This window comes from Tursiops truncatus, chromosome 3 (assembly GCF_011762595.2).
Source record: "Tursiops truncatus isolate mTurTru1 chromosome 3, mTurTru1.mat.Y, whole genome shotgun sequence".
Taxonomy (NCBI): Eukaryota; Metazoa; Chordata; class Mammalia; order Artiodactyla; family Delphinidae; genus Tursiops; species Tursiops truncatus.
In genome coordinates, this window is record NC_047036.1 from 138,926,608 (window position 1) to 138,954,179 (window position 27,572).

At 35.7% G+C, this 27,572-nt stretch overlaps 2 protein-coding genes across 10 annotated transcripts in view; one reads left to right on the forward strand and one right to left on the reverse strand.

Moving 5' to 3' along the window:
* Nucleotides 1–6,450, reverse strand: NUDCD2 (NudC domain containing 2). 2 transcript variants are annotated; one of them, XM_004321499.4, is made up of 4 exons: nucleotides 6,077–6,432; nucleotides 3,493–3,541; nucleotides 3,125–3,276; nucleotides 1–950 (listed from the first exon to the last, which is right to left on the reverse strand). In XM_004321499.4, the coding sequence occupies exons 1-4, from the start codon at nucleotides 6,263–6,265 to the stop codon at nucleotides 867–869; spliced, it is 474 nt and encodes a 157-aa protein (XP_004321547.1). In that variant the 5' UTR covers nucleotides 6,266–6,432; the 3' UTR covers nucleotides 1–866. The 2 variants fall into 2 exon arrangements, with proteins under 2 accessions (XP_004321547.1, XP_073658876.1); XM_073802775.1 differs by lacking the exon at nucleotides 1–950 and adding an exon at nucleotides 1,517–1,639 and having other exon boundaries at nucleotides 6,077–6,450.
* A 373-nt stretch (nucleotides 6,451–6,823) lies between these two features.
* HMMR (hyaluronan mediated motility receptor) overlaps nucleotides 6,824–27,572 on the forward strand; it is a 58,990-nt gene continuing 38,241 nt past the window's right edge. For 4 of the 8 annotated variants that reach the window (XR_012330940.1, XR_012330941.1, XM_019945413.3 and 1 more), the window contains exons 1-12: nucleotides 6,824–6,978; nucleotides 10,443–10,541; nucleotides 10,994–11,076; nucleotides 13,208–13,255; nucleotides 16,254–16,442; nucleotides 17,476–17,562; nucleotides 17,653–17,753; nucleotides 19,701–19,775; nucleotides 19,910–20,088; nucleotides 20,559–20,707; nucleotides 22,205–22,419; nucleotides 25,257–25,373. Coding sequence is in view for 6 of the 8 variants with exons in the window: in XM_019945413.3 (XP_019800972.2) it covers nucleotides 6,933–6,978; nucleotides 10,443–10,541; nucleotides 10,994–11,076; nucleotides 13,208–13,255; nucleotides 16,254–16,442; nucleotides 17,476–17,562; nucleotides 17,653–17,753; nucleotides 19,701–19,775; nucleotides 19,910–20,088; nucleotides 20,559–20,707; nucleotides 22,205–22,419; nucleotides 25,257–25,373 (1,388 nt within the window). In the remaining 2 variants the exon portion in view is untranslated. The remainder of the gene's footprint in view (nucleotides 6,979–10,442; nucleotides 10,542–10,993; nucleotides 11,077–13,207; nucleotides 13,256–16,253; nucleotides 16,443–17,475; nucleotides 17,563–17,652; nucleotides 17,754–19,700; nucleotides 19,776–19,909; nucleotides 20,089–20,558; nucleotides 20,708–22,204; nucleotides 22,420–25,256; nucleotides 25,374–27,572) is intronic. The other 4 variants (XM_019945422.3, XM_019945448.3, XM_019945457.3 and 1 more) reach the window with 3 other exon arrangements.

Genomic DNA, 27,572 nt, shown 5'->3' on the forward strand with positions numbered 1-27,572 from the left:
TCAGGGAGAAAACAATTCTGTGTTCTTTACTTGTAACTTTTCAATACATTTAAGACTCTTTAAAATATTTAAAATTAGAAAGGACATAAAAAGGATGAAGTAAAACTTCAAGACAATTCTTACCTATATGTCTGGATCACTGGAGATCAAAATGATGTCACTGACTTATAACCATTGACTATAATTTGTATTTGTCACTAACAAAGGATTCACCCAATAACCATATTCACTTCACCAATTCTCTTTTGCACTAATCTATTCTTATTGATAGGTTTTAAACTATTTTTTCAATTTCTTGACTTAAAGGCATCTCTCAAGGAATTCAGAAATTTTCAGTAACTCTTAAAATTAACTTAGAATATATCTGTGGATTGTTTTCTCCTTTCTGAAAATTTTTTTCCAGTAATACATTTTCCTTGTATGAACTGGTACACTTAGACAAAGGGGTACACAATTCCTATTTAGAAAAGTTTATTGAACATTATTCCTGCATCACACTTATTGAAAGAAAAACTTAATTTTCCCTGATGGTACCCTGTCATTTCACATGATCTATACCCTAAAGATTTTTGTATTAAAAATACAGGTTAAATATGAAATTAGTAAAATGCAGCATATAAAACTTCATGCTGAGCAAAAACAAGTCCAAAAAAAAAGTTACCGTATATCAACAGAATAGTTCCTACAGTATTTAAGATGTTTCCTATGTAACTCATATTTGAATGCAATTTTTAGAACCATATTTAAATATATTTTGCAATTTGTTAACTGCAGACATTCCCATTTTTCTTCCACCACATCATCTGTTCGTTTTATTAAGCTGGCAAATCTGCTAGGATCCACAAAATGCAGCAAGAAGATGGCAGTTATTTCTCAAGATTTGAGAAATCTGGTCCACCTTTACTGTAGTTTCCTGAGATTTCTGCTCCACTGAAGTCAAAACCAGGATTCTGAAAAATATGGAAAAAACAATTATAAAACTTATAAGGAAAAATATAAGTAACCCAAAAGGAAAATGGTAAAAAGATATAAACCAGCAATTGACAAAAAAGGAAATCTAAATGGACAATAAACATGTGAAAAGATATCAAACCTCACTGTAATCACCAAAGTGGAACATAAAACTATGAGGTACTTTCCCAACTTTCATATTTACAAATATTTAGAAGATCAATATGCATATTACAATGTTGACAAGTGTATGGGCAAACATATACTTTACCATCAGTGTATCAACAGATTTTTAATAACTAGCATTTTTTGAGAGCTTATTACATGCCAGGCAGGGTTCTAAGAGCTATATATATTTTAAAATACTCAGTCCTCATGACAATCTCATGGAGTAAGTACTACCTCAGCCTTCAGTATTTTTAGAGGCATTTCATTTATTCAACAAACATCTATTGATTTCCTACTGTTCAGAAGACACCATGAGAGGCATGTGGAATTTAAGAATGAACAAAATAGACAAAGATCCATGTTCTGGTGGAGATTACATTCTAACAGGAGGAGACAAATAATAAACCCTAAATTACCTAGAGCAGGGGTCAGCAAGCTTTTCTGTAAAGAGCCAGGTAGTAGATACTTTAGGCTTTGAAGGTCATATAGTCTCTGTCATAACTACTTAATTCTGCTGTGGCTATATGAAAGACAATACACAAACAAATAAGCATAGCTGTGTTCCAGTAAAACTTTGCTTCAAAAACAGGCAGTGGGCTGGATTTGACCAGTGACCATAGTCTGCCAACCCCATGATCTAGTGTGTTAAAAGTTTGTAAGTGCTATAGTATAGGATAAAAAAAGAAAGAAGAAAAGTAGGGCAAGTAAGGAAAATGAGGAGATTAGAGTATTTAAATAGAATGATCAAGTATGCTTCATTGAGAAATGACTTGAAAACAGTAAAGAAATTAGCTAAGCTTTGGGAGAAGACCATTGCAGTCAAAAGGCCAGGCATGTTTAATGAACAGCAAAAAGGCCAGTATGGCTAGAGCAGAATGAATGAGGGGGGCAGTAGTAGGAGAGGAGGTCAGAGACACCATGGAGGACCAGACCAATTAGGGCCTTATAAAAGACTTTGTCTTCTACTTGAGTGAAAGAGTTCTGAGAAGTCATATAATCTGACATGCATTTTAAAAGGACTGCTCTAACTGCTATTTTCAGAAGACGGTAGCTTGGCAAGGGTAGAGGTAAAGAGAACAATTAAAAGGTCAGGCAAGACGTTAGAGGTGGTCCAGGTGAGAGTGGTAGTAGACTTGGTGGTCAAATCCTGAATATATCTAGAAGGCCATGCCAGTAAGGTTTCCTGACAATTGGAGAGGGTGTGAGAGAGAGAGGAATGGAGGATGATTCCCCAGATTTTTTTGATCTGAACCAGTTTCCATCACGTGAGATGAGAAGGCCATAGGTAGGACAAATGCGGGAGGGATATTAGGGAGTTCACATTGGACATGTTGAGTTTGACATGTCTATTAGACAGAAAAGTGAAGATGTTAAATAGGCAGTTGGATATGCAAGTCCAACATTCAGGAGAAAAGTCCAGGCCAGAGACATACGTTTGGGAAACACTATCATATAGATGAAATTATCCATCAAAACTTTAACAGTGGTTTGATCCAGTAATAATTCTCCCATATATCTATCTTAAAGGAAAATTTGAATATTTTCAGAGATGAAAGTACAAACTGTTTGAAATAGACACAAACAGAGAAATCTAAATCTCATCAAAGAGGGAACAGCTAAATAATAACGATACACTCAAACTAGGGAACACTCTAAAGCAGTTAAAAGTAATGAATTTTATCTGTATGTATTAGTAGGGAAAGAGACTGAAGACTTTTTTGTTTTTTGGCTGCACTGGGTCTTAGTTGCAGCACTGGCATCTTTGTTGCGGCATGCTTAGTTGCAGCATGCAGGCTCTTAGTTGTGGCATGAGGACTTCTTAGTTGAGGCATGCAAATCCATATATAGAAAGGCCAGTCATTTTTCTAACCATTTAACTTAAAAAATTTCTTTGAAGAATTTTAGTAATTTTTTAAAACCACATTTGAGTTTTAATTTCAAATAATAATTATTCTATGAGTTTAAGATGTTTAACTACACATATTCATACATTCATCTGACTTACTTCTTTCTGGAATCTCTCTAATGTAAGTTTTCTTTGCATTTGGTCTTGCACCCAAGGATCAGCTGCATATCCAGATTCTAGAAGAGAAGTCCAACAATTTGCCGCATCTCTCTTTGTCTTTGTAAGAACAATACGGACCATTTTTCGATCCTCTAAACAAACAAACAAAAATCACAAAGAAATCAGAGTTAATCATTAATTTGTATTTTCAAAAATCATTAGGGAATCTTGACATACAATTGTTTTCAATACATTTCTTTTACTATATCTTCCAAAGCTGCAAATCTACAGCAGGGATAAACATACTAATTTCCAAGACAAAATTAATTTTTAAAAAGATTCTAAGAAATATAATAGATTACCCTTACCCAGAGTCCATGTTCCCTCATCAGCTATTGTAGAATCAAAGAGTTTGCCCTGAAAAATAAACATATGAGTACTAAAAATAAAGAAATTCCATTCATTTTCATAAAGTTTTCATGATTTAAGACTTACCTTACTTCCCATCTAATCCACATATAATTACTTAAATTGTTTAGAGTAGGGAGATAAAATTTTATACCATTTCAACACACTGATAGGTGCTCAACCCTAAGTTCCCTCCTAGCGAGTGAAGAACCTAGTTTACGCTACGGAATATATACTACGACAAAGAACACAGGGCTCTCTACAGAAAGATCAGGGCTCCTTAATTTTTAGAGGATGAAGAAATACTACTGATCACTGATTGGCCAAATGTGAAGTTAATATGTGAAATGCTTTAACTTTAGCAACTATAATAAACTACAAGAAGAGCTCTCCTGTGGATATTAAGAAGAAATGATGTCTTTTAAAACAAACTTTTAAAAAACTAAAAACAGAACTACCATACAACCCAGCAGTCCCACTACTGGGCATATACCCTGAGAAAACTGTAATTCAAAAAGAGTCATGTACCACAGTGTTCACTGCAGCTCTATATACAATAGCCAGGATATGGAAGCAACCTAAGTGTCCATTGACGAATGGATAAAGAAGATGTGGCACATATATACAATGGAATATTACTCAGCCATAAAAAGAAACAAAATTGAGTTACTTGTAGTGAAGTGGACGGACCTAGAGTCTGTCATACAGAGTGAAGTAAGGCAGAAAAAGAAAAACAAATACCGTATGCTAACACATATATATGGAATCTTAAAAAAAAAAAAAAGGTTCCGAGGAACCTAGGGGCAGGACAGGAATAAAGGTACAGACGTAGAGAATGGACCTGAGGACACGGGGAGGGGGAAGGGTAAGCTGGGACGAAGTGAGAGAGTGGCATGGACATATATAAACTACCAAATGTAAAATAGACAGCTAGTGGGAAGCAGCCGTACAGCACAGGGAGATCAGCTCAGTGCTTTGTGACCACCTAGAGGGGTGGGATAAGGAGGGTGGGACGGGGCCGCAAGAGGGAGGAGATATGGGGATATATGTATATGTGTAGCTGATTCACTTTGTTATAAAGCAGAAACTAACACACCATTGTAAAGCAATTATACTGGAATAAAGATGTTAAGAAAAATAAAATAAATAAAAAAATAAAAGTGGTTCAATCTCTTTGTAGGGCAATGTAGCATTAAAAAAAATTTAAAGCACATACTGTACATCTGAGGTCAGATGAGTTGTCACTGACTTTTCAGAAACTCGTTTTAAGAAAGAACTAACCAAAATATAAGTTTAAAAGAGAATGCATCTGCTAAAATCCATTTTGATTTGTTGTAGGAAATGAAATTAAAATGTCACATTAAAAAAAGAAAACACATTCTTTTCATGTCAATACCAGTGGAAAAAAATCCTACTTGTCTAAAATCCTAGAGTTAAGAGTTATTGCTAAATTCCCTAAGCTACTGCAAATTAACTAAATTTACTAAAGTAAATTTGAAGTGTAATATTAAATCACCGTTCAGTAAACCCCACAAAATTGCACAATTATTCAGAAAGGTCATCAAGATCCAAGCTGACATAAATCAATGTCTTTCACATGAATCTTCCTTTTCTCTGAGGCACTCAAAACACTTTCCTATAAAATAACTAACACGTAGTGTGAGCTTATTACATACCAGTCACTACTTACTCCAAGCTCTTCACTCACCATGCTATGCTGAAAACAATCCTGAGAAAGGTACTACAATTACTCCACTTTGTGGATGAAGGCTTAAACAATGAATAATCTCTTGCCCAAGGTTACACAACTGGAAAAATGACAAAGCCAGGCATCTTACCAAGTAGTATCCCTTGACCATTACACAACACTGCCATCAAATATCTTGGGCATCTAATCTGAGAAAGAAATCTAACTTCAACTTAACTGAATTTAACTATAAATTTTAACAAGGAAATAATCGGTACCAGATCCAAAGGGTACTGATGAGAATAAAAGGGATATTATTTTCTTCACAACCTCTTGACACTGCTTAACAACTCCACAAATGAGAATTTTTCTAATTTCAGATGAGAAAATAAATCACCTGACATCACCTTCGAATCCTCGTCCTGACATCTTTATCCTTTATTTTCATCTTTATTTTCCTATAACTGCCTAAATATTTATTAGTTTAATTATGACTCCCTACAAGAGCATAACCTCTCTTGAGTGCGGGAACATTACCTGGCTCGTTCACCGCTGTCCTACTAGCACCGAGATCAGTGCCTAGAGGAAAGTATAGGTACCATAAGTATTTGTTCCTTCAACGATCTAGTTAAGCAGTTCTCAGCTGAAGACCCGCAGAGGAACAAAAGAAACAGCTTCATTTGGCTTAGAAACAAAGCCCGGAAAAGTGGCGTACTCAAATTCCCACCTCAACTCAGGACTGGCCCTGAGGGTGGGGTCTCCGCAGACCAGTCTTTCCAAGGAAACTATGAACTCTAGCACTCAGAGATTTGAGGGGGCCGGGAAGAAACTGAGCACAAGCCCCAACCTGCCGCTACCTTGAGTATCTCGCGGCCCCCCACGGCCAGCGCCACATGCCGGCTCTGCAGGCCGCACTGAATATCCTGGGCGCGAGTGCCTGGCGGCACCTGAACTTCAATGAACACCTCCTCCAAGGTCTGGTACCACTGGCCCCACGGTGTTGCGCACGGAACCACCCCACTGCGCTCCTCAAACGGGGCTGACATACTCCAGTCGCCTCTCGGCCGCGGTAGCACCGAGCGATCTCAGCGCACGCACGGAATATCCGCGTTCGAGCCACGCCCCGGCTTCTCCGCTCGGGTCACTGCACATGCGCAGGAATGTAACCTGAAGTCTCCGCTCGTGTTCGTTTTTCCCTTTCAGAGGCCATTTAGGACGCTGGCAGAACCCAGGTTTAACGAACTGAAATCCGGAAAAGTTTACCTCCAAGGAACGACGGGAGACAGCTGGAACCAGTAAAGTCAGAATTCATTACACTGCCGCCAACATGACGTCAAAAGCGACTGAAAATTCTTTGATGTGAACTGCGCTTGCGCAAATGCTGCTGGTGCTTAGTTAAAATTGAGTAACGCCAGCAGGGGTTGGGCCCGTGGGGAGGGTGCGGGGCGAGAGGAGACAGTAATAGTCTCCTATTGGATGGTAGCCTAAACAGATCACCTAATTGGACGCTGCTAGAACCGAGTACGCATGCTCTATGGATGTTCCCGTCCTGGATTGGTGTGTCCAAGGCTTTGGCTTTCCGATTGGTTAAAGTTGGGTGGGAGGGGAATAAGCGGGGAGATTTGAATTTGAAGCGAATAGGGCCTAACAAGCCGCAGGAAGTTGCCGAGGAGCACCCTAGAAACCTTCGGTTTTGTGCGGCGGGTCGTCAGCATGTCCTTTTCTAAGGCGCCCCTGAAACGATTCAATGACCCTTCTGGTGCGTACGGGGAAAGGATCTGGGGGACAGAAGATGCTCTCACGCCCCTTGCCCCTCTTGATTCCCTTCATCAGAGGCAAATAGAAGGCGATTTTTAGGGCTGGGATGGGGCTCACTTAATTGATTAATTTTCCTGAAACACATGCTAAGGTTTTACTACATGCCAAGCACTATTCAGAATGATAAGGTTACAACAGCGAGCGAAGCAAAATCCCTGCTCCATGAAGCTTACATTCAATTGGAGAATGCAGCCAATAAACAGTGCTGTGGAGAAACTAAAGCAGAGGGAAGGGAATAGGAATTAGGAAGCATTGATAGCTATTTGTTGGTCAAGTCCGAAGGCCTCACTGTTAAAAATATATATTTGGGCTTCCCTGGTGGCGCAGTGGTTGGGAGTCCGCCTGCCGATGCAGGGGACACGGGTTCGTGCCCCGGTCCGGGAGGATCCCACATGCCGCGGAGCGGCTGGGCCCCGTGAGCCATGGCCGTTGAGCCTGCGCGTCCGGAGCCTGTGCTCCGCAACGGGAGAGGCCACAGCAGTGAGAGGCCCGCGTAACACACACACACACACACACACACACACACACACAAAAAAAAATATATATATATATATATTTATTTATTTATTTATTTATTTACTATTGCTTTTGGTTTGAACTTGTGGATTTCTTTTGGATATCCCATTCAGGCGTAAAAGAAGGAAGATTGGTAAAGGCAGTTTATGGGTGTAAAATTACGGCAGTAGCACTTAGTGAAAACACTATAGATGAAGTAATGGGAGCTAATTTTGACAGTACCCCAGGCACCACACTAAGTCTTTACATAGATTATTCTATTTTAATTCCCCCAAATCCCTATTGTTCATTATTTTATTGATAAAGAGATGGAGACTATTTGCTAAATGTTACACAATCCAAACTGTCAGAACTGGGGCTTGAAACCAGGCCTCCACGAACCCATCCTGTGCTCCTAACCACTGCGGTGCAAAAGCACAATAACCATGAAGCCTTCCGTGTGGTTGGTAAGGCATTCATCATTTAGTGGCTACTAACTGGATGCAGGGACTATGCTAAGGTCTTCCCTACTAGATCTGGTTTATTCTTGCCAACAGCCAGGTGAGGCAGGTACTGATATTGTCCTCATTTTACAGCTAAGGACACTAAGGGGTTTTGTAACTGTACTGAGCAGCCTGTAAGTGACAGCTTAATATCAAAGCTCATGATTTATCCTTTATAATGTACACTTTTAACAGTCACTCATTACACCTTAATTTCTATTAGATAAAATGCAAATGGAAAAGACCTCTGCTCACAAAGGAAGGCCAAGGGGGCAAATGGATCAGCACAAGCATATTTTTTAGTTAGAAGACTCAAGAACCATATAATTTTCCAGACATTCAAAGAACCTACTCTAAGTTCTGTCAGCAGTGTGTCTTTTAAGGAGATTTGTTTGTTTGCTTGCTTTATAATAGATTAAACTGCTTTTGCCAATTACACAAAATTTCAGGCTCACAGTTTCAAGAGTAATAAGTTACCATCTATTTGATGCTGTGTGTGTGTGTGTGTGTGTGTGTGACTGTAGTGATTTCTCGTATTACTCCAGAAATCCTAACAACCAAAGTATGAGGTAGCTACTGTTTTGTGAATGAAGAATCAGTCTCAAATAGAAGTAACTTTCCAGGGGTCTTAAAGCTAGACTGGAAAAGGAGAGAGTATAATGTTCTTATTTATCATCTTCTCCCTATGACTGCAAAGTACCTGGCATATGGTATTATCTATTGATTGGCAGGCAAAGCTGGATTTGAACATCGATCTAGCTGATTACTGTACAAAACTCTATTCCCAATCCCACATCCCAAGTAACTTTCTGTTTTCTTTGCCACACTGCCAAACTCAACCCTGAGCTAAATACTGAGGAAAGGGACATGATTGAGACTGTCCTTAACTTCAAGCAGTTTTGTCTAAGGTGGGAGATGGATAAGTACATTATTATAACCCATTACAAAACTGCAAGAAGTTCTATGATAGTAACAATATGCGTAGGCTGCTGTGGAATGAAGGTTTCTAGCTTGATTTGAGGATTTGGAGAAAACTGGAAGAGGCGACCTCCAGGCTGAGATCTAAAGTAAGCAAGAGCCGGATCTCAAGTCAGCTTTGCATAAGCCCTCTGAAATGCCTTCGATTTGGGACTCCAGTTACATGAGGTTATACAGTATAAATTGCTGAAACATAGAAATATAATCTAGCATAGTAGTTTGTACTTTGCATAACATGGCTTTATAAATTTTCTGGTGTATTGATACTAGACAGAGATAGATCGTCACTAAATTTTTATTCCAAGCTAAATCTTGAGGGCTAGACATTTTTAGTAGCTTCATTTCTAAAATCTGCTGATGGTTTCCTCAGTGAATCTCTCTGAGTAGAGTTGATTCCAAATATTTTATTTCTTATATTCAGTCCTTAATAACAAAGCTGTATTGCTTGTTCTGACACAATTTTCATCCCAAAACTGTCTGTTGTTTTGCTCGGTTGTCTGTGTTCCTTTGACCCAATTGAAGTAAAGGTCATTTGGGAAGATAATGATATTTATTATTCTTCACAGAGAAGCCTAATATCAAATGGGTGCTATTTTTACATTTGAAAATAAAGGAAACTTTTAAAAAAAATTTTATTGGAGTATAGTTGATTTACAGTGTTGTGTTAGTTTCAGGTGTACAGCATAGTGATTCAGTTATACATACACATATATTCATTCTTTTTTAGATTCTTTTCCCATATAGGTTATTACAGAATATTGAGCAGAGTTCCATGTGCTATACAGTAGGTCTTGTTGGTTATCTATTTTATATAGATATGTATGTGTGTATATGTTAATCCCAAGCTCCTAATTTATCCCTCCTCCCCATATTGCCCTTTTGGTAACCATAACTTTGTTTTCGAAATCTGTGAGTCTGTTTCTGTTTTGTAAATAAGTTCATTTATATCATTTTTTTTAATTAGAAAAAGAAGCAATTTATTAATAGTATTTTTACATTTATATTACTTTACTATGACTTTTTTTTAACTGAAGTATAATTGATTTAAAATATTGTGTTAGTTTCAGGTGTACAGCAAAGTGATTCAATTATATTTTTTTCAGATTATTTTCTATTATAGGTTATTATAAGACATTGAATATAATTCCCTGTGCTACACAGGAGATCCTTGTTGCTTATCTGTTTTATGTGTAGTAGTTTGTATGTGTTAATCCCATACACTTAATTTGTCCCTCCCCCCTTGCTCCCCTTTGGTATCCATAAGTTTGTTTCCCATGTCTGTGAGTCTGTGTCTGCTTTGCATATAGATTCATTTGTATTAATTTTTAGATTCCACATATAAATATCATATAATATTTGTAAGACATGCTTTTAACTTAAGATCATAAGTCACATTAGATGAGATTTTAATATTTTATGTTTCCTCTAGGATGTGCACCATCTCCAGGTGCTTATGATGTTAAAACTTCAGAAGTATTAAAAGGACCAGTATCCTTTCGGAAGTCACAAAGGTTTAAAACACAAAAAGGTAATTGATCCCAAAATAAAATAATGGTTATATGATCTTGTAAATTTTGAAGTTAAGAAAACAGTATTTAAATTTAAAGATGCTGTAGTATTTCTAAAAATGTGAAGCTACACCTATATTTAATTTTTCTTAATTGATAGATTTACAAAAGGGTCAACTTCAGAATAACACTTTCATCATTACACTGTTGTATAACCAGGAAAATTAAGCAAGATGCCATAGATATGTAGTTTTCCTTTTCGGTTACTTTAACTCTCTGTTGGAGAATATTAGAAAGAATATTAGGAAAATTAGGAAAGAGATGTGTAAAAAATATTGTGCAACTAATTATTTGAAAATGTACAATCAAGAAAAGAATAACTTTATATTGCTATAAGAAATTTGGGAATTGTGTTTTGTCTGTGGTTCAAATATGTAAGCACAAACCATGATCTGTACAATTTGTTTTATAGCAGAATCTCAACAAAATCTTAATGTTGACAAAGATACTACCTTGCCTGCTTCAGCAAGAAAAGTTAAGACTTCGGGATTAAAGGTAAGGAGCTCTTATATTCTAGCTGGTTTATAAACTGTAATATGAAAATATTTCTGAAAGGTACTGTATTTGACTAGAATGGGTTAAGTGTATAAATTAAGGTTATTGGTAAATCTGTAAATTAGTAAAACATTATCATTGGAACTCCAGCAAGCTTTACATACCTGCCTGTGTCATTACTAAATATATTGTGTTTAAATGTGCCCTTAGTTCAAAGTTACAAAATGGTCTCCACTTCTCAGTCATTTCTATAGCTGGGTAAATTTTATAATACTTAGAAAGCCTTTAAAAATTATGCAATGCTTTGATTTGTTAGTTACCATAATTTGAGTTGTTCTGGTTTTGTTTGTTTATTTGTTTTGGCGGAAGAGTAAATATTGGCAAACAAAAAGGAAAAAACATGCTAATGCCTAAAAGAGGTCTAGTACTCAGAAACTGCCAAGGAGTGGTAGGAGATTAAATTCTTAATAACTTCATGTTATAGCTTGTGCAATAGCCTACTATTACGGTTTCCATTAGTTCATAAAGCAAGTTGTTCTTCCTTAAGGAGTTGCACAACTTGGTATTTTAATGTGAAAAGATTCAGAGTTGGGAAATCAAAGCTATAAGTTAAGCTTATTCTTGTTCATTAATTTGGCGATTACCTAAGTCTCTTGTTCTATAAAAAAAAGAGCTGTTGTCCAATATGGAAGTGATCAGCCACGTGTGGCTACTGAGCACTTGAAAGTGAAGAATTGAATTTTTAGTATTATTTAATTTTAATTAATGGGTAGTTAAAAACTGATACTTGATTCTGTTGTTATAAAACTTAAATGTTTTTGGAATAACTTGGGTATGTGAATCTACCTTTTCATCTGTATATTTTGTGAAATCTAAATATAGATAGCTATTTCTAATGAAAATTTAGCATCTGAGTTGAGACGTGCTGTAAGTGTAAAATATACAGAAAATTTTGAAGACCTAGTACCAAAAATATAAAATATCTTGTTAATAATTTTATACTAATGACATGTTGAAATAATATTTTTGATATCTTGGTTAAAGTAAAATGTATTATTAAATATTTTACCTTTTAAATATGGCTACTAGAAAATTTGAAAATATGTACATAGCTTGCATTATATTTTTATGGGCAGCACTGATACAGATACCCTTTTCTTGGAAATTGATGTAAATTTCTTGACTTGAATTTCTTAGAGAAACAGTTCTGAAATTTAAAACTAAATTACAAACAAGTTTGTGTAAAATTCCTACATAATAGGCCTTCCTTGATAGAAAATGCTATCAGGTGTGAAATTAATAAACATGAGACTGGTGGCCCTTCCCCAACTTAGAAATATATGAAACACATTTTGTTCAAGGTGTTTATGACTTTTCTTCCATCTTTAGATGGAAAAGATAGATATTCTGTTTTGGGCCGTTATCTCAGAAAGGCTATTGGATATAAAAAGATACGTAAAAATACATCTTATTGAGAATAAAGGCAATGAGTAGATTAGAATCAGTTTGTATTATTTCAGTTTTTCTTTATGTTTTTGCACTTGTAGTTTTTTCTCATATTTGGGATCTAAGTTTAAGTTGCTTTCTTTCTTTTTTTTTGTGCGGTATGCGGGCCTCTCACTGTTGTGGCCTCTCCTGTTGTGGGGCACAGGCTCCGGACACGCAGCCTCAGCGGCCATGGCTCACAGGCCCAGCCGCTCCGCGGCATGTGGGATCTTCCTGGACCGGGGCACAAACCTGTGTCCCCTGCATCAGCAGGCGGACTCTCAACCACTGCGCCACCAGGGAAGCCCTGATTTCTCTTTTTAAGAGTCTTTTTTTTTTTCTGAGATAGCATACTTAAGTATTTAAAATGTATTGCTGTTTAACATTAGAAAAGAGGACCTGTTCTTTTCAGTGGACTTGTTAGCAAAAGCCTCATCTATTGGGGTAAAAAATGTTCAAGCCTGAAATATTTTAAGATTTGAAGAAGCTTTTCCTTCATTTGCTAGGTAAGTCACCTACAAAATATTTTATAGAGTCAGTGAAATGTTTGGAACCCTTAATCTTTTCTGATACCTAAAAATCAAATTTGGCTGTGGTATTTGTGGCACTTAAATTTGATTGTCTCTGTTCTTTGATTTTCAAATAGAAAGAATCTCAAAAGAATGAAAAAGATTTGAAGATGTTGGTAAAAGAGGTAAGCAGTACTTTCAACTTACTGAAAAGTAAGTGCAATATAATGGAAAAAGAGTTACACATAGTTAAGAGACAAGGATTCTGTTGCTATTTGAGGAGTCATATAGTGAGGCATATGTACCATCCAGGCCAGTACCTACAGGGTAACCAATCCTTGGCTTGGATACCATATTTTAGAGCGTGGTTGTCAATGTGGTATGCAATTTGTTAGCTTAGTAAGGGATGGATTCAAGGTAATCTAGTTCATGAAAAACGGATAACTAAAATCAATATGTTAGTTTATTACAACTATATGTGGATCAAATATTAACCTTTACTCATAGCATACACTCTTCCTATATAGTAATCTATGTGTTAAGACAGTAACTAGCTAGAAAACTTGGTGAGCATGAAATCCTAGCAGGTTATTTGAATTGTGATGGAGTTGTGCTAACTTACTGCATCTCTGCACTATAGGTATATGCCTTCCTCAAGGATAAAATGACCTAGTGCCTGTACTATCCAATATAGTAGCCATTTACCACGTCTCTATTTAAATAAAATTAAGAATTCAGTTCTTCAGTTCCACTAGTCACATTTCACCTGCTCAGTAGGCACTAGTGGTAAGTGGCTACCATACTGCACAGTGCATTTCCATCGTAGCAGAAATCTCTACTGAGCAAAGCTGACCTAAAAAACCTGCCTACTTCCCTAAGCAGGGCAAGGCTGATCACTGCCAGCTTTGCTTTTCTGGCAGTCTTTTTTCTGTGTTTCCATTACTGAGCAACTCTTTCTAGTAGACATATTCTTTTTTTTAATAAGAATTTTCTACTTATTTATTTATTTATATTTTTTGGCCACACCACACAGCATGTGGGATCTTAGTTCCCCAACCAGGGATCAAACCTGTGCCCCCTGCATTGGAAGTGTGGAGTGTTAACCACTGGACCGCCAGGGAAGTCCCCTAGACATATTCTTTTGACGTATTAAAACTTACTATTGATTACAGTTAAATGTTGGCCTAAGATCCAGAATATGTCAAAATAACTTTGCAAATCTCTGCCCTTGTTGCTCTGACCCTTTTTGTATTTATTTTAGTAATACTGGCTATCATTTTATTGAGGATACATGCCTATGATGTAGGAGTTAATACTTAGATATATAATAACTGAGTGTCTCCGAGTGTCTATGAGATAGCTGGTGAGTGAGTGGCAGTGCCAGGATTGGAACTGGTAATTTGTATCAGTTACTTAATCTTTTAGAATAGAAATTTTTGACAAATACAGCTCTATTTTATTTAAGCCCCACAGTATTTGTTGTTCGTTTGATTAATTTGAATTAATTATCAATATTTAAAAGTAAAATATCATGCAAAACAAATTCAAATTTCTGACTTCTCTTGCAAAATTAGAAGATCTGATAGCACAGTTTCCGCATCCGTTGCCTTCTTTAGACCCCACATTTGCTCAGTCAGTCCTCGCCTGGCTCTCTTATTTATATTATCTGCTTGGTCTTTTGAGTTTACAGTCCTTTTTTGGAGCTTAAGTTTCTTTAACTGAAAAAAGTGTGATGTAGATAATCTCAGCATCCTTTTTTCTGTTTTATGATGTGCTATCAACATTGGTTTTAAACCAATAATGTAGGCATAAAGAATCTTATAGTAGGGAATCTTAAAGCTCATTCAGTCCCTAGCATCTAGTTCACAGCTGTATATATAAGTGGTGCTTGATATATTTTTAGTTAAAGCAATTGGCTTAGAATACTGAGATTAGTATGAATACAAAGCCAATGAGGGTAGAAAATACTTTTCATGTGATTTAATGCAGCTGTGCTTTCTTGATACTTTTATACCCAGCTAATAGTCTATTTGGGTAAATGTTTTATGTGAACTAGAAAAGAATGTACATGCACTTGTTGGTTATAGTGGTCTATATATGACAATTAGTTCAAGTTGTTTAACAGTTTTCTTCAGATCTTTATCTCTACTGATATTTTTGTCTGTTTACTCTATCAGTTACTGAGAAAGGTATTTTTAAATTTGTAGCTCTGGGGATTAGTCTATTTATCTTTTTAATTCTGTCAGTTTTTGCTTTGTATATCTTGAAGTTATGATATTACTTTGTTGTGCACAACAAATTTAAGATTATGTCTTCCTCTTGAAATAATCTTTTACCCGTAAAATTCTTTATTCCTAGTAATATTTTTTGCCTTAAAGTCTACTTTGTATGATATTAACATAGCCATACCAGCTTTCTTTTGTTTAATGTTTACATGGTAAATCTTTTCCGATCCCTTTATTGTCAATCTATGTCCTTAAAGTGCATATCTTACAAACACCTGGGATCATTTTCCTTCAGCCTGAAGAACTTCCTTTAGAATTCCTTATGCAGTTCTACTGTTGACAAATACTCTCAGCCTTTTTTTTTTCCCCTCTGAAAACATCTGTATGTCACCTTCATATTTTTAAAGGATATTTCATTGGGAATAGAATTTTTGATTGGCAGATTTTCTGCATACATTTTTAAACATTTCATTGTCTTCTGGCTTCCACATTTTTTGTTGACAAGTATGTGTTTTTGATTTAGGTTTTGGTTTTTACCTAGTAATTGCAGCAGGAATGATGGCTTGCTGATGCCTACCATATCCTACTCAGAAGCCCAGTTCTGCTTTCCCAGAAATGAAAAAGATATTTAGCATTTCAAGCTATAATTTGACTTCCTATAATTAGAACTAGAGTAAAGAAGACTTTTTATAGGTAGAAATCCTTAAAAGTGAATAAACAGTTTAATTACACCTACAAGTTTATGACAGTTCAAATCCTCTGTTCTTAAAATGCTTACAGTTTTTCAAGATGTGTCATAAAATAAATATGATTGCTTAAACAGCTAAGAATATCTAAGAGCATCATGTCACAATCAGAAGTTTGTCTAGAACTTTAATATTTTGATTATCAGTAGCATTTAGTGATTATGTTGGCAGTAATCAGTGAATTATTCATTTATCACCTTGTTTCTGTCCAGATTCGTGTTCTTGTGCAGGAACGTGGTGCTCAAGACAAGCGGATCCAGGATCTGGAAGCTGAGTTGGAGAAGATGGAAGCAAAACTAAATGCTGCCGTCAGGGAAAAAACATCTCTCTCTGCAAGTAATGCTTCACTGGAAAAACAGCTTATTGAATTAACCAGGACTAATGAGCTACTAAAATCTAAGGTATTTGAACCTCATGATAATATTTACAATTGAATAAATAATAAACATGTTTTTTTTCTCATATAGCTGTTTGGGAATTTTAGGCCTAGTTTAGTCATTTTCCTTCACTAAATGTACTTTAAATATTAAGCTGCTTCCAGTAGGAATTATTATTGCATGTTTTTTATTTTGGTGCCTGGCACATAAGAGGTTATAAACAAAAAAGTTTACTTTTTGTTTTAATGTCTGACACTTTCTCGCCTTCTTCAAAATCACCCCCAATAAATAAGGCCACTAATAAATGTTGCAGAATTTACATCTAGAAGTATCTTTAAAGATCTTTCTCTGAAAGAAATAATAGCATAATAGCAAGCTTCCATCTCAAATCCTTTTGGAAATATAGTGGGAAATGAATAATTGTGTGGACTAAATGTGTTCAATAGATAAATTGTATTTATCAATATTAATATAATAATGATCTTAAAGGACTTAACATGGTCGTCTTGCTTTTTTACAGAAGTAGAAGGAAGCTGTAAATCACTCTTCAGCTTAATAAGAGTCATTTATTCAGGGCCTGTCATGTGCGGAGCTCTTTGATTACAAAGGGAGTAAGAATGCATACGAATTAAGCACGGGGAAGGGAGCAGATTCCTAGGCCCCACTCAGGGAGATTCTGATTTATTAGGCCTGCGATGAACCCTATAGTCTGCATATTTCAAAGTAGACCAAACAATGCAGATGCATTTTGTTAAGCAAACACACTTTACGAAATTCTCTCCAAGAAGCTTGTCTTAGAGCCACACAGTGGAATTTCTAGCATATACAGATAAATGACCACTGAAGCTGATTTCAAAAGTAGACCAGAAAGTCACATGAAGGAAAAGGAGAGACAAGAACAGTAGTAGTGTAAAACCAGTAATCCTGGCTCTTTTCTCTACCAGAGTATGTTGTAGGCAAATAACAGTCCCAATAATAGATAATCAATATTTAAGTGATTTTTTTTACAGGACTTAATAGAAAATATTTCTCGATTTTTTATGTTCGTTGTACTTAGTTTTCTGATGATAGTAACCAGAAGAATTTGAGAATTCTAAGCCTTGAGTTGATGAAACTTCGAAACAAAAGAGAAATAAAGATGAGGGTGAGTGATACCTTTGGTAAATTTGCTGTGTCTGGAGCGGGGGATCTGAACAAGTTCTCATTTCCTAAAACAGATATTTCTGTTGTGTAGAGCATGATGGCTAAACAAGAAGGCATGGAGGTGAAGCTGCAGGTTACCCAGAAGAATCTCGAAGAGTCTCAGGAGAAAATAGCACAACTTGAGGGGAAGATGTGAGTGACTAAAAGGAAAGAGATTCCTTTGTATAACCAATTTGTGTGTGTGTGTGTGTGTGTGTGTGTGTGTGTGTGTGTGTGTAACCAATTTTTGATTTACCTTTCTCGGCTAGTTATTGTTTACTGAGACTTTAACCTTCCCTTCATACTTACCTCATTGCCTGCCTCTACTTGCCCTATTTCTCTTCCTAAGTGACAGTTGAGCCCTAATCATTCCCAAACGTTTTATGCTGAAAGATGTATGAATGTATTACTTTTGTACGTCTTCTGTATCAGTAATGAGGAAAGACTCATGGTCTTTCTAACAACATAATCTTACGGAGGTTGTAGTGAGACCAAAACTGAGAAGTATTGGTATAGGGAGCTGTGATGAATGCACAATCCTAGCCTTCTTTTTATTACTCAGCTGTAATTCGTATACAGTAAAATGCACAGATCATAAGTATTCAGTTTAGTGACTTTTGACAATTGTATACACCTGTATAACCACCACCCAAATAAGGTAGACAGTGTGGCCATCCCCTCGGAAAGTTCCTTCGTGCTCCTTCCTGCTCCCCTGTTCCTCCCCCATGGCTGCCCCTGTACCCCTGCAACCACCTTCTGACTTCTATCATCATAAATTAGTTTGCCCTTTTTGGAGACATTTATTACCACATGCATGCATATGTGTGTATATGTGGCTTCTTTTGTTTAAGATAATTTTTTGAGATTCAGCCGTACTGTTGGGTGTATTATAATTTGCTCCTTTCACTTCTGAGTAGTATTCCATTATATGAATATACCTCCATTTGTTTATTATTCTCCTATTGATCAATACTTGGGTTTCCAGTTTTTGACTATTATCAATAAGTCAACTATATATGCCTTTTTGTAGACACAGGCTTTTATTTCTCTGAGTAAATATCTAGGAGTGGAATTTCTGTGTCATAGGGTTGTATACATATAACGTTTTTTAAAACACTCAAAGTGGTTTTGCTGTTTTACACTCCCGCCTAACAATGTGTGATAGTTTCATCTGTTCCATATCTTCATCAACATTTGATGTTGTCATCTATTTGATTTCGGCCTTTCTAGTGGATGTGAAGTAGTATCTCATTTGTGATTTTATTTATTTATTTTAATTTATTTATTTTATTTATTCTTAGCTGCATTGGGTCTTCGTTTCTGTGTGTAGGCTTTCCTCTAGTTGCGGTGAGCGGGGGCTACTCTTCATAGCAGTGCACGGGCTTCTCATTGCGGTGGCTTCTCTGTTGCAGAGCACAGGCTCTAGGCGCACGGGCTTCAGTAGTTGTGGCGCGTGAGCTCAGTAGTTGTGGCGCATGGGCTTAGTTGCTCCGTGGCATGTGGGATCTTCCCGGACCAGGGCTCGAACCCATGTCCCCTGCATTGGCAGGTGGATTCTTAACCACTGCACCACCAGGGAAGTCCCTCATTTGTGATTTTAATTTGTTGTTATTAATGTCGAGCATCTTTTTATGTGCTTATTGACCATTCGTATATATCCTTGTGTAAGGTGTCTGTTTGTCGCTCGCCCGTTTCTCAAATTGTGGTGTTTGGAGGAGGTAAACACATAAGTAATTGAATATAAGGCAGCCTTGGAACAAAGGCTTTGTGGCACACAAAATGTTATTTTGTATGTGTGGGGGGTGGGGAAGCTAGGAAAGCTACAGAAAAGATGATTTCTGTTACACTTGGAGTGTTGCAGAGGATGACTCCCATCATCATAACCCTTTTGTCAGAATATATTTGGAAAGCTTTCTTACTTAAAAGTAAAAAACTTGAGCCTCCTATTTGCATATATTAAATTGTCAACTTGAGGGGTCACATAAGTGAATGGTTAGGAGTTTAGACTCCGGAGTCAGCCTACCTGAGATAACAGTATTTGGTACAGAGTAAGCATTATGCGTGATTATTGTGTATATTAATATGTGCAATTTTTTTTAGTATTTCAATAGAGAAAGAAAAGATTGATGAAAAATCTGAAACAGAAAAACTTTTAGAATACATCGAAGAAATAAGGTAATATGAAGAGTAGTTTTAAATTGGACTTTATTTTGTTGAACTGTGATGAATACATCATTTTCATCTCTTTTCATTTAATGTTCCCTATGCTTAAATAGATGTGCTCTTCAACATAATTTGTTTTAATGCAGTTGTGCATCAGATCAAGTGGAAAAATACAAGCTAGATATTGCCCAGTTAGAAGAAAATCTGAAAGAGAAGAATCATGAAGTTTTAAGCCTTAAGCAGTCTCTGGAGGAAAATGTTGCTATATTGTCTAAACAAGTGGAAGACATGAATGCTAAATGCCAGCTGCTTGAAAAAGAAAAAGGTATTCCACTGTTTATAGTACTACTTTCTTTAGATAAGTACTACCGATGATATTTTTTAAAAGTACTGCTATGTTATAACAACTTTCTAAAATAATTATATAAACAACAAAAATTTTGTTCTATGTTTGGGAATTTTTGTCTTTTATGATATTTGTTGTCTGCTTATTTCAATATATTTCTTGTCTTGATTGAAATATATATGGTTGTGCAGTTCTTGACTTCCCCATTGGGTGGCCATTTAAAATTGGTAGATACATAGAACTAGGTTTGGGGGTTTTATTATATAATATACATACTATTTTATATATAGTAATCATACCAACTTCAGAGTTATTTTTCCCCTCTTTGGAAATACTTGATCTCTGTAACATGCTACAAAGCAGTATAGTGGAATATTATGGGAATCTGGGTTTCTCAAAGTTAATATTAGTATCTAATTACAGCATTGTTAATGTTTTCCCTTTTCTAGAAGACCTCATCAATAGGGACAGAGAACAGGATGAAAATCTAAACTCTGAGATACGAAACTTAAAAGAGAGGTCTGTTCTTAAACAACAAGAACATGAAGAGCTACAACAAAAAGTGTTGCAAATTGATTCACTTCTGCAACAAGAAAAGGTAGTTTACTACAATATTTTAAAACGCTAGTGCTTCTTTTAGGTAATACATTTCCCTGTATATCAGAAAACCTTTAAATTGTATATGTCCTTTGATCCAGCAATTCTACTTCTAGAATCTTATCCTGAGGAAATAATCGTGCCTATGCCACGTATTTAACTGCTGTTCACCACAGCGTTATTCATAATGTGAAAAAATTCAAGGAGCAGTTGAAGCAAAATAAGGAAATTGTTTAAAAAAATTTTTCAGCACATTCTTGTGTTAGATTACTACATCGGCATTTACAGTTCTATGGTAAAAGAGTGTCTAATTAGACAAGAAAGGAAAGTGACAGTTATTTAAAATGCAGATTACATAAAGAACACTTTACATATCAATGAGGAAAAAAGGACAATTCACTAAAAAAAAAAAAAAAATAGGCATAGGATGGAGATAAATAATTCTTAGAAGTAGAAATTCAGATAGCTTCGGGACTTCCCTGGCGGTCCAGTGATTAGGACTCCATGCTTCCACTGCAGGGGGCCCAGGTTCGATCCCTGGTCTGGGAACTAGGATCACACAAGCTGCATGGTGCAGCCAAAAAAATTTTAAAATTAAAAAAAAAAAAGAAATTCAGGTAGTCTGTAAACACGAGAAGATGCGCTACCTTAGTAGTAATCCAAGAAATAGAAATAATTTGTTTTTGTCACTTACAAGATTGGCACATATTAAAACATTTACTAATATGACACATTGGTGAGAGTTGGGCAAGCAGGCATTCACATGCACATGAAATTTTGTATCATTGGTCAATCTGCAACAACAAAGGAATTAAGTAGATCTGTATATATTGACTTGAAAAGATCTCAACTACTATTTTTATGATATTTTAAATGACCTTTGCATACACAGTATATATCATTTACACTTTAAGTATATAAATATATAGAAAAAGACCATAAGGCATAGAATACCAAACTAGTGGTTATCTCTGGAATGGGAAAACTAAGGTTAGAATACAAGTAGGCAATTTTCATTTTATTTGTAATGTTAAAATTTTTTCACAAGTGATTTATTTGTATTTATTTATTCATATTTACTCATGTTATATAACATTAAAATATTTTATATAACATTGAAATCATAGTACTCTTTTTATATAAATCATGAGAAAAATGATAAAAGTCACTTGTAGAATATGATTTTGGTTTTCTAAGTGTGTGTGTGTGCGCGCGCGCGCGCGCACGTGTCTGTGTGTGTGTTGCATAGGAAAAAAGACTGAAATAGCATTTACCATAATGTTAACAAAGTGTAGGATATAATCCATGATAAAATAAATATGATATCTCTCTATTTTTCAAGTTTCCTGGAGGCTCTTGAATTTAGTGTCCATACTTCATCATCTGTACTTCTTTTTTGCCCTCAGTAAAACCTCACAAATCATTCAATTTAATTTAATTATTTATTAAATTTTCAAAAGCTTTCAAATTATTTTGATGGTTTTCTATTTGGATGCAGGAATTATCTTCTAGTCTTCAACAGAAGCTATGTTCTTTTCAAGAGGAAATGGTTAAAGAGAGGAATCTCTTTGAGGGAGAATTAAAGCAAGCACTGGATGAGCTAGATAAATTACAGCAAAAGGAGGAACAAGTGGAAAGCCTGGTCAAGCAATTGGAAGAAGAATCAGAATCTAGAGGTGAAGAACTAAAACTCATGGAAGAAAGACTGAAAGGGTTTGTATTAATAGGACTTCATTTTTATATATGACTTCAAATGTTGACAAGTGTTTTCTAGTACATTCTCTCAGGATTCTCACACCAATCGTGTGAGTGGTGAGGTTGGAATTATTTTACAAATGAGGGATAAACACAGACAGGTAAAGTACATGCACAGGATGTGCATATAAACAAGTATGACAGCCAAAGTCAGAAGCCATGCCCTTTCTTTATTTAAGGCCCAAGGTTTAACTAAAGAGAGTTTTAATAACCAAAATTTTGTATTCCTATACTGCTCTTATATTTTCTAAAAATTATTGGACATTAGCATTAGAATGATAACAGATTTAGAAAAATATCCAAAATAATAAGATTCCCACCCTTTAATAAGAAACATTTCCATTTTTTGTCCATATATGCATCATAGTGTAAGTTATACTTTTAATTACCTCTTTTGAGGGAGCACAAACACTTCAGGAGTAACAATCAAAAAGCACAATGGGAAAAAAACAACCAGAACTGGGAAACATTCAAAAATAAAAAATTTGTCATTAAAAGTAGAAAGCCTGGGGCTTCCCTGGTGGCGCAGTGGTTAGGAATCCGCCTGCCAGTGCAGGGGACACGGGTTCGAGCCCTGGTCTGGGAAGATCCCACATGCCATGGAGCAACTAAGCCCGTGCACCACAACTACTGAGCCCACGTGCCACAACTACTGAAGCCTGGGCACATAGAGCCTGTGCTCTGCAACAAGAGAAGCCACCACAGTGAGAAGCCTGTACACCACAGCAAAGAGCAGCCCCCGCTTGCTGCAACCAGAGAGAGCCCACGCGCAGTAACGAAGACCCAATGCAGCCAAAAATAAAATAAATTTATAAAAAAATAAGTAAATAAATAACCTTAGTCTCCAAAGCCAGAAAGAGGAGGAGGACAATTTCAGGTAGACAAAGCTAGTGGGTTTAAAAAAAAAAAAAAGTAGAAAGCCTAAGTTCTCATGCTTTTTTTTTTTTTTTAAACTCTTATTCCATACTATTTTCATCACATTATAGATCCTTCTCCACTACATTTATTTAAATGGGTTGAGGGACTTCCCTGTTGGCGCAGTGGTTAAGAACCCACCTTCCAATGCAGGGGACAGGGGTTTGATCCCTGGTCAGGGGATTAGATCCCACATGCGTGCTGCAACTAAGAATTCACGTGCCACAACTAAGGATCTGCATGACACAACTAATAACCTACAACAAAGGAGCCCACCTGCCGCAACTAAGACCTGGCACAACCAAAATAAGTAAAATAAAATAAAAATTAAAAGTTTAAGTTGTTAAAAAAAAGAGAGCGCTAATAAATACAAAAGGTATAAAAACAAAATAAAACAAAAATATCTGGGTTGATTCTTGAGTTCAATTTCTGAATAAATATTTGAATCCTTGGGATTTCAGCAGTAAAACATTTTCTAGCAAGGAACCATGGACTAGACATAAAGCTACAGAATTGCCACTTATTTCACAAGTGTGTATCTATCTCTTATTAGGTACTTTTGTTATTAATCCCTTTTCTGTTTTCTTTTGTTACTGATTAAAAAAACACCAAAGTTTTCTCTATGCTTGCATTTTGGGGAACACTACCAAAGTGTACTTAGGGGGATTGTTCTATATTGCAACCAGCCTCAGGGAACAGGTACTTTAAGAAACTTGAGTGGATGATGTCAGTTTAGGAAAGAAAGATGAGATAATCATTTATTCTAACTCAACAAACTCAGTCCGGAGGTCAGGAGATAAGGATTTTATTCCTAGATCTGTTAACTAGTTGTGTGATTCTGAGCAAGACAATCTTAATTTCTTTTATTTTCTGTTTTATTAGATATAAAATAAAGGAGTTTTATGAGATCATTTCTAAGGTTCTTTCCAGCCTGGAAATTTCAAGCTTAAGAGAAAAACTTAGAAGTTGACAACGATTCCTCTAGGGGGCAGGAAAGAGAACATTTTTATTATAAATCCTTTAGTACTAGTTGATTGCTTTTAGCTGTGGTATATATTTTTTAAACCCTATACTCATTACAGAATGAATTTGATCAACTATCTTGTCTCAGTGTCCAACTTAGTCTGTAAGTGAATAATGCTTCTTACTTACAGTTTTTATTTGTTCTTTAAAAGATCTCTTATAAGCTCATATGCCTACCAAAAATGTTGTATCACCATTGTGGTAATATGTAATATTAATATTTTTTAAAATCTCTATAGTTTTATAGTATATATTTATAAAGATGTCTTAAAAGCCATTCTGTCTATGCAAAATAGTCTACTAAATAAGTTGTTGAATCTTTGGATAACAGTTTATTTTGTGGTAATTGGTGTAATCAAAATAAATCCACATAGTTCTGTAACTCTTTTTTCAAAAGAACTCTTAAAATGAAGTTAACTTAACTGTACCTAGTGTTCCTTAAATGTCTAAATGCAGAGAATTAAATTTTATTCAACCCTAGTGCTTTTTAACTGGTAATCCTTCACATTCTTTAGATTTGGCTGCTATCAAGATTTTCTTTCAGAGTCTTTTTAATCTACTTTCTTCCAAAAAAGTGTTTAAACTACCTACCTAAGTACGTATGATATGAAACGATAAGTAAGTAAATTAGGATGAAAACAGAAGTAAAATAAAAGCAGGAAAGATAAAATGAAGCTGTAGGTAAATGAACAGGCTATTAGATGTAGGTCATAAATTTAGGTCTAAGCTGCCAGTATCTGATATAAACATGAAGATGTGGGATATATGATTCACAGTGTCAAAGGTAATCCTAGTCTCTTTCTGAGACTAATGATTTGCAGTTAGCATTTTATCTTTTAACTGTTCCTTTTTCTTAGGAAAGAAGCTGAACTGGAGAAAAGTAATGCTGCTCATGCTCAGACCACACTGCTTTTGCAGGAAAGGTATAACAGTACAGTGCAGAGCCTGAGAGATGTTACCGCTCAATTTGAAAGGTATTTGTATGGGGAGACTGCACTCTCGAACATACATGAGCAAGGAGGGGTGTTTACGTAGGAACATCTGTCCACAAAATAATCACAAAAATAAAACAATTGGTATTACTTTAAATTCCATAGTGTCCAATCATAAATGGGCATTTAATGTTACCTCGTATCTTAGAATATATAGTAATTTCCCTTTCCAACTACTCACTTCAAATTTCATGCATTCTCAGACCTTTGGCACTTCTGTCCGACTCTCCTGATGTCATCATTTTCCTCATGAAGAATCCAAACGCTTTTATTTCCTCTTCATTAAACCTGTAAACGCACCTGCATCTATGCTCATCCCGTCTTCCTCCCACTTATTACAGATGAAATATCTAATTCCTTTAACCTTCAGTGACCTCATGCTATCATTTATCCCTTGTCTCATAATTTTCAGCCTTTCTTCTAGAATTTTTCCAGTCAATATTAAATCATGTCAATATGCCTTCATCTTTAAAATACATTTTTAAAAAGTCTCTCTTTACCCCCCACTTCCTTCTGCAGTTATCCAATAACACCTGTCACTCCCAGCACCCTTCTTACCCCAAAATTCTACTCCTCTTCATAGCCTTTTTTTTTTTTTTGGCCGCGCAGTTTGTGAGATCTTAGTTCGCCCGACCAGGGATCGAACCCGTGCCCCCTGCAATGGAAGCGTGGAGTCCCAACCAACCACTGGACCACCAGCGAATTCCCCCCATCTTCTTCTTTTTTTTCTTTTAATTTATTTTATTGAAATATAGTTGATTTACAGTGTTGTGTTAATTTCTGCTGTATTGCAAAGTGATTTAGTTATACATATATATATACATTCCTTTTCATATTATTTTCCATTATGGCTTATCACAGGATATTGAATATAGTTCCCTGTGCTATACAGTAGGACCTTGTTGTTGATCCATCCTATATATAATAGTTTGCATCTCATAGCCCATCTTCTTGATAGAAGATTATATACTGTATCCACTTCTTCACTTCCTATTTTTCTCACTTGTTATTTTCCCTTTTTTTAAAGTTTATTTTGGAGGGGACTACAAGTTGCAAAGGATAATACAACAAATACCGATACATCACACAGTCTCACACCAAGAGTATATTAATGTTAACATTTTTACTTATTGTATATACTTTATATAATTTGGGGGTAAGGGCTCTTCTTTTATCTATTTTAGTATGTTCAACAAATAGAAAAGATATACAATGTATACATAAATTATAAAGCATAAAGGTAAAATTAACATGCATGAGCTCATAGAAGACAACCTACAGGCTAAAAGATTTTCAACCGCTTGGTATATATATGAGTTCTTCCACTAGCCCATCTTCATGCCTTCATGCTTTCCTCCGACAGATAACACCATCTCAGAGTCTACATTGATTATTTCCTTGCTTTTTTTCCTGTGTATAATTGTATAGCATGTATATCCATATGAATAATATATTATCTAGTTTTGTTTTTTCCTGAACTTCACCAAAAATGTCATGTAGTGTATGCCATATCCTGGGACTTGCCCTTTCACTCTGCATTAGGTATGTTTCTAGGATTCAATCACAGTGTTGCCAGTGTTCATTCATGGTCACTGTTACAGAATATTTGATTTTATCAATCTACCACTATTTATCCATTCTCAGTTTGGGCTTTTGGGTTGTTTCCCATTTCTTTCATCTTTTTAATAGTACTCAATGAATATTCTTGTGGTCTCCTAGTATACACGTGTAAGAATTTATCTAAAGTAATATTTAAGTGAATGTTCAACCTTAAAATTTAATGCCCAATCACTTTACAAAGTGGGTGTGAAAATCTACACTCCCACTAGTGATGTGTGAGTTCTCAATGATCTATCTCCCCTCCAAAACTTGTCAGACTTCATAAATTTTGCCAGTGTAATAAGTGTAAAAGAGCTTTTTCTTATGGATGATTTATCTTTCCTTTTCTGTAACAGGCTTGTATGTGACTTTTTTTCATTTCTCTCTCATTTCATTTCTGTTATTTGTTGATTTGTAGTTTTTATCAGTGATATGGATTGCAAATATCTTCTCGCAAAGTGTGGCTTGTCTTTTCATTTTCTTTATGGTTTCTTCTTTTTTTTTTTTAAAGCTTGTGTCTCACTACCTCTTTTCTTTATTAATTTTTATTTTTGGGGGTAACATTTATATACAATATTGTAT

What these genes read in the sequence shown, in the direction of transcription:
- NUDCD2 (XM_004321499.4), bottom strand. Translation starts at nt 6,265, where the DNA reads ATGTCAGCCCCGTTTGAGGAGCGCAGTGGGGTGGTTCCGTGCGCAACA. An exon ending in TGAGGGAACATGGACTCTGG is followed by an intron (nt 3,277 to 3,492) that starts GTAAGGGTAATC and finishes TTGTTTGTTTAG; the next exon opens with AGGATCGAAAAATGGTCCGT. An exon ending in TAGAGAGATTCCAGAAAGAA is followed by an intron (nt 951 to 3,124) that starts GTAAGTCAGATG and finishes CATATTTTTCAG; the next exon opens with AATCCTGGTTTTGACTTCAG.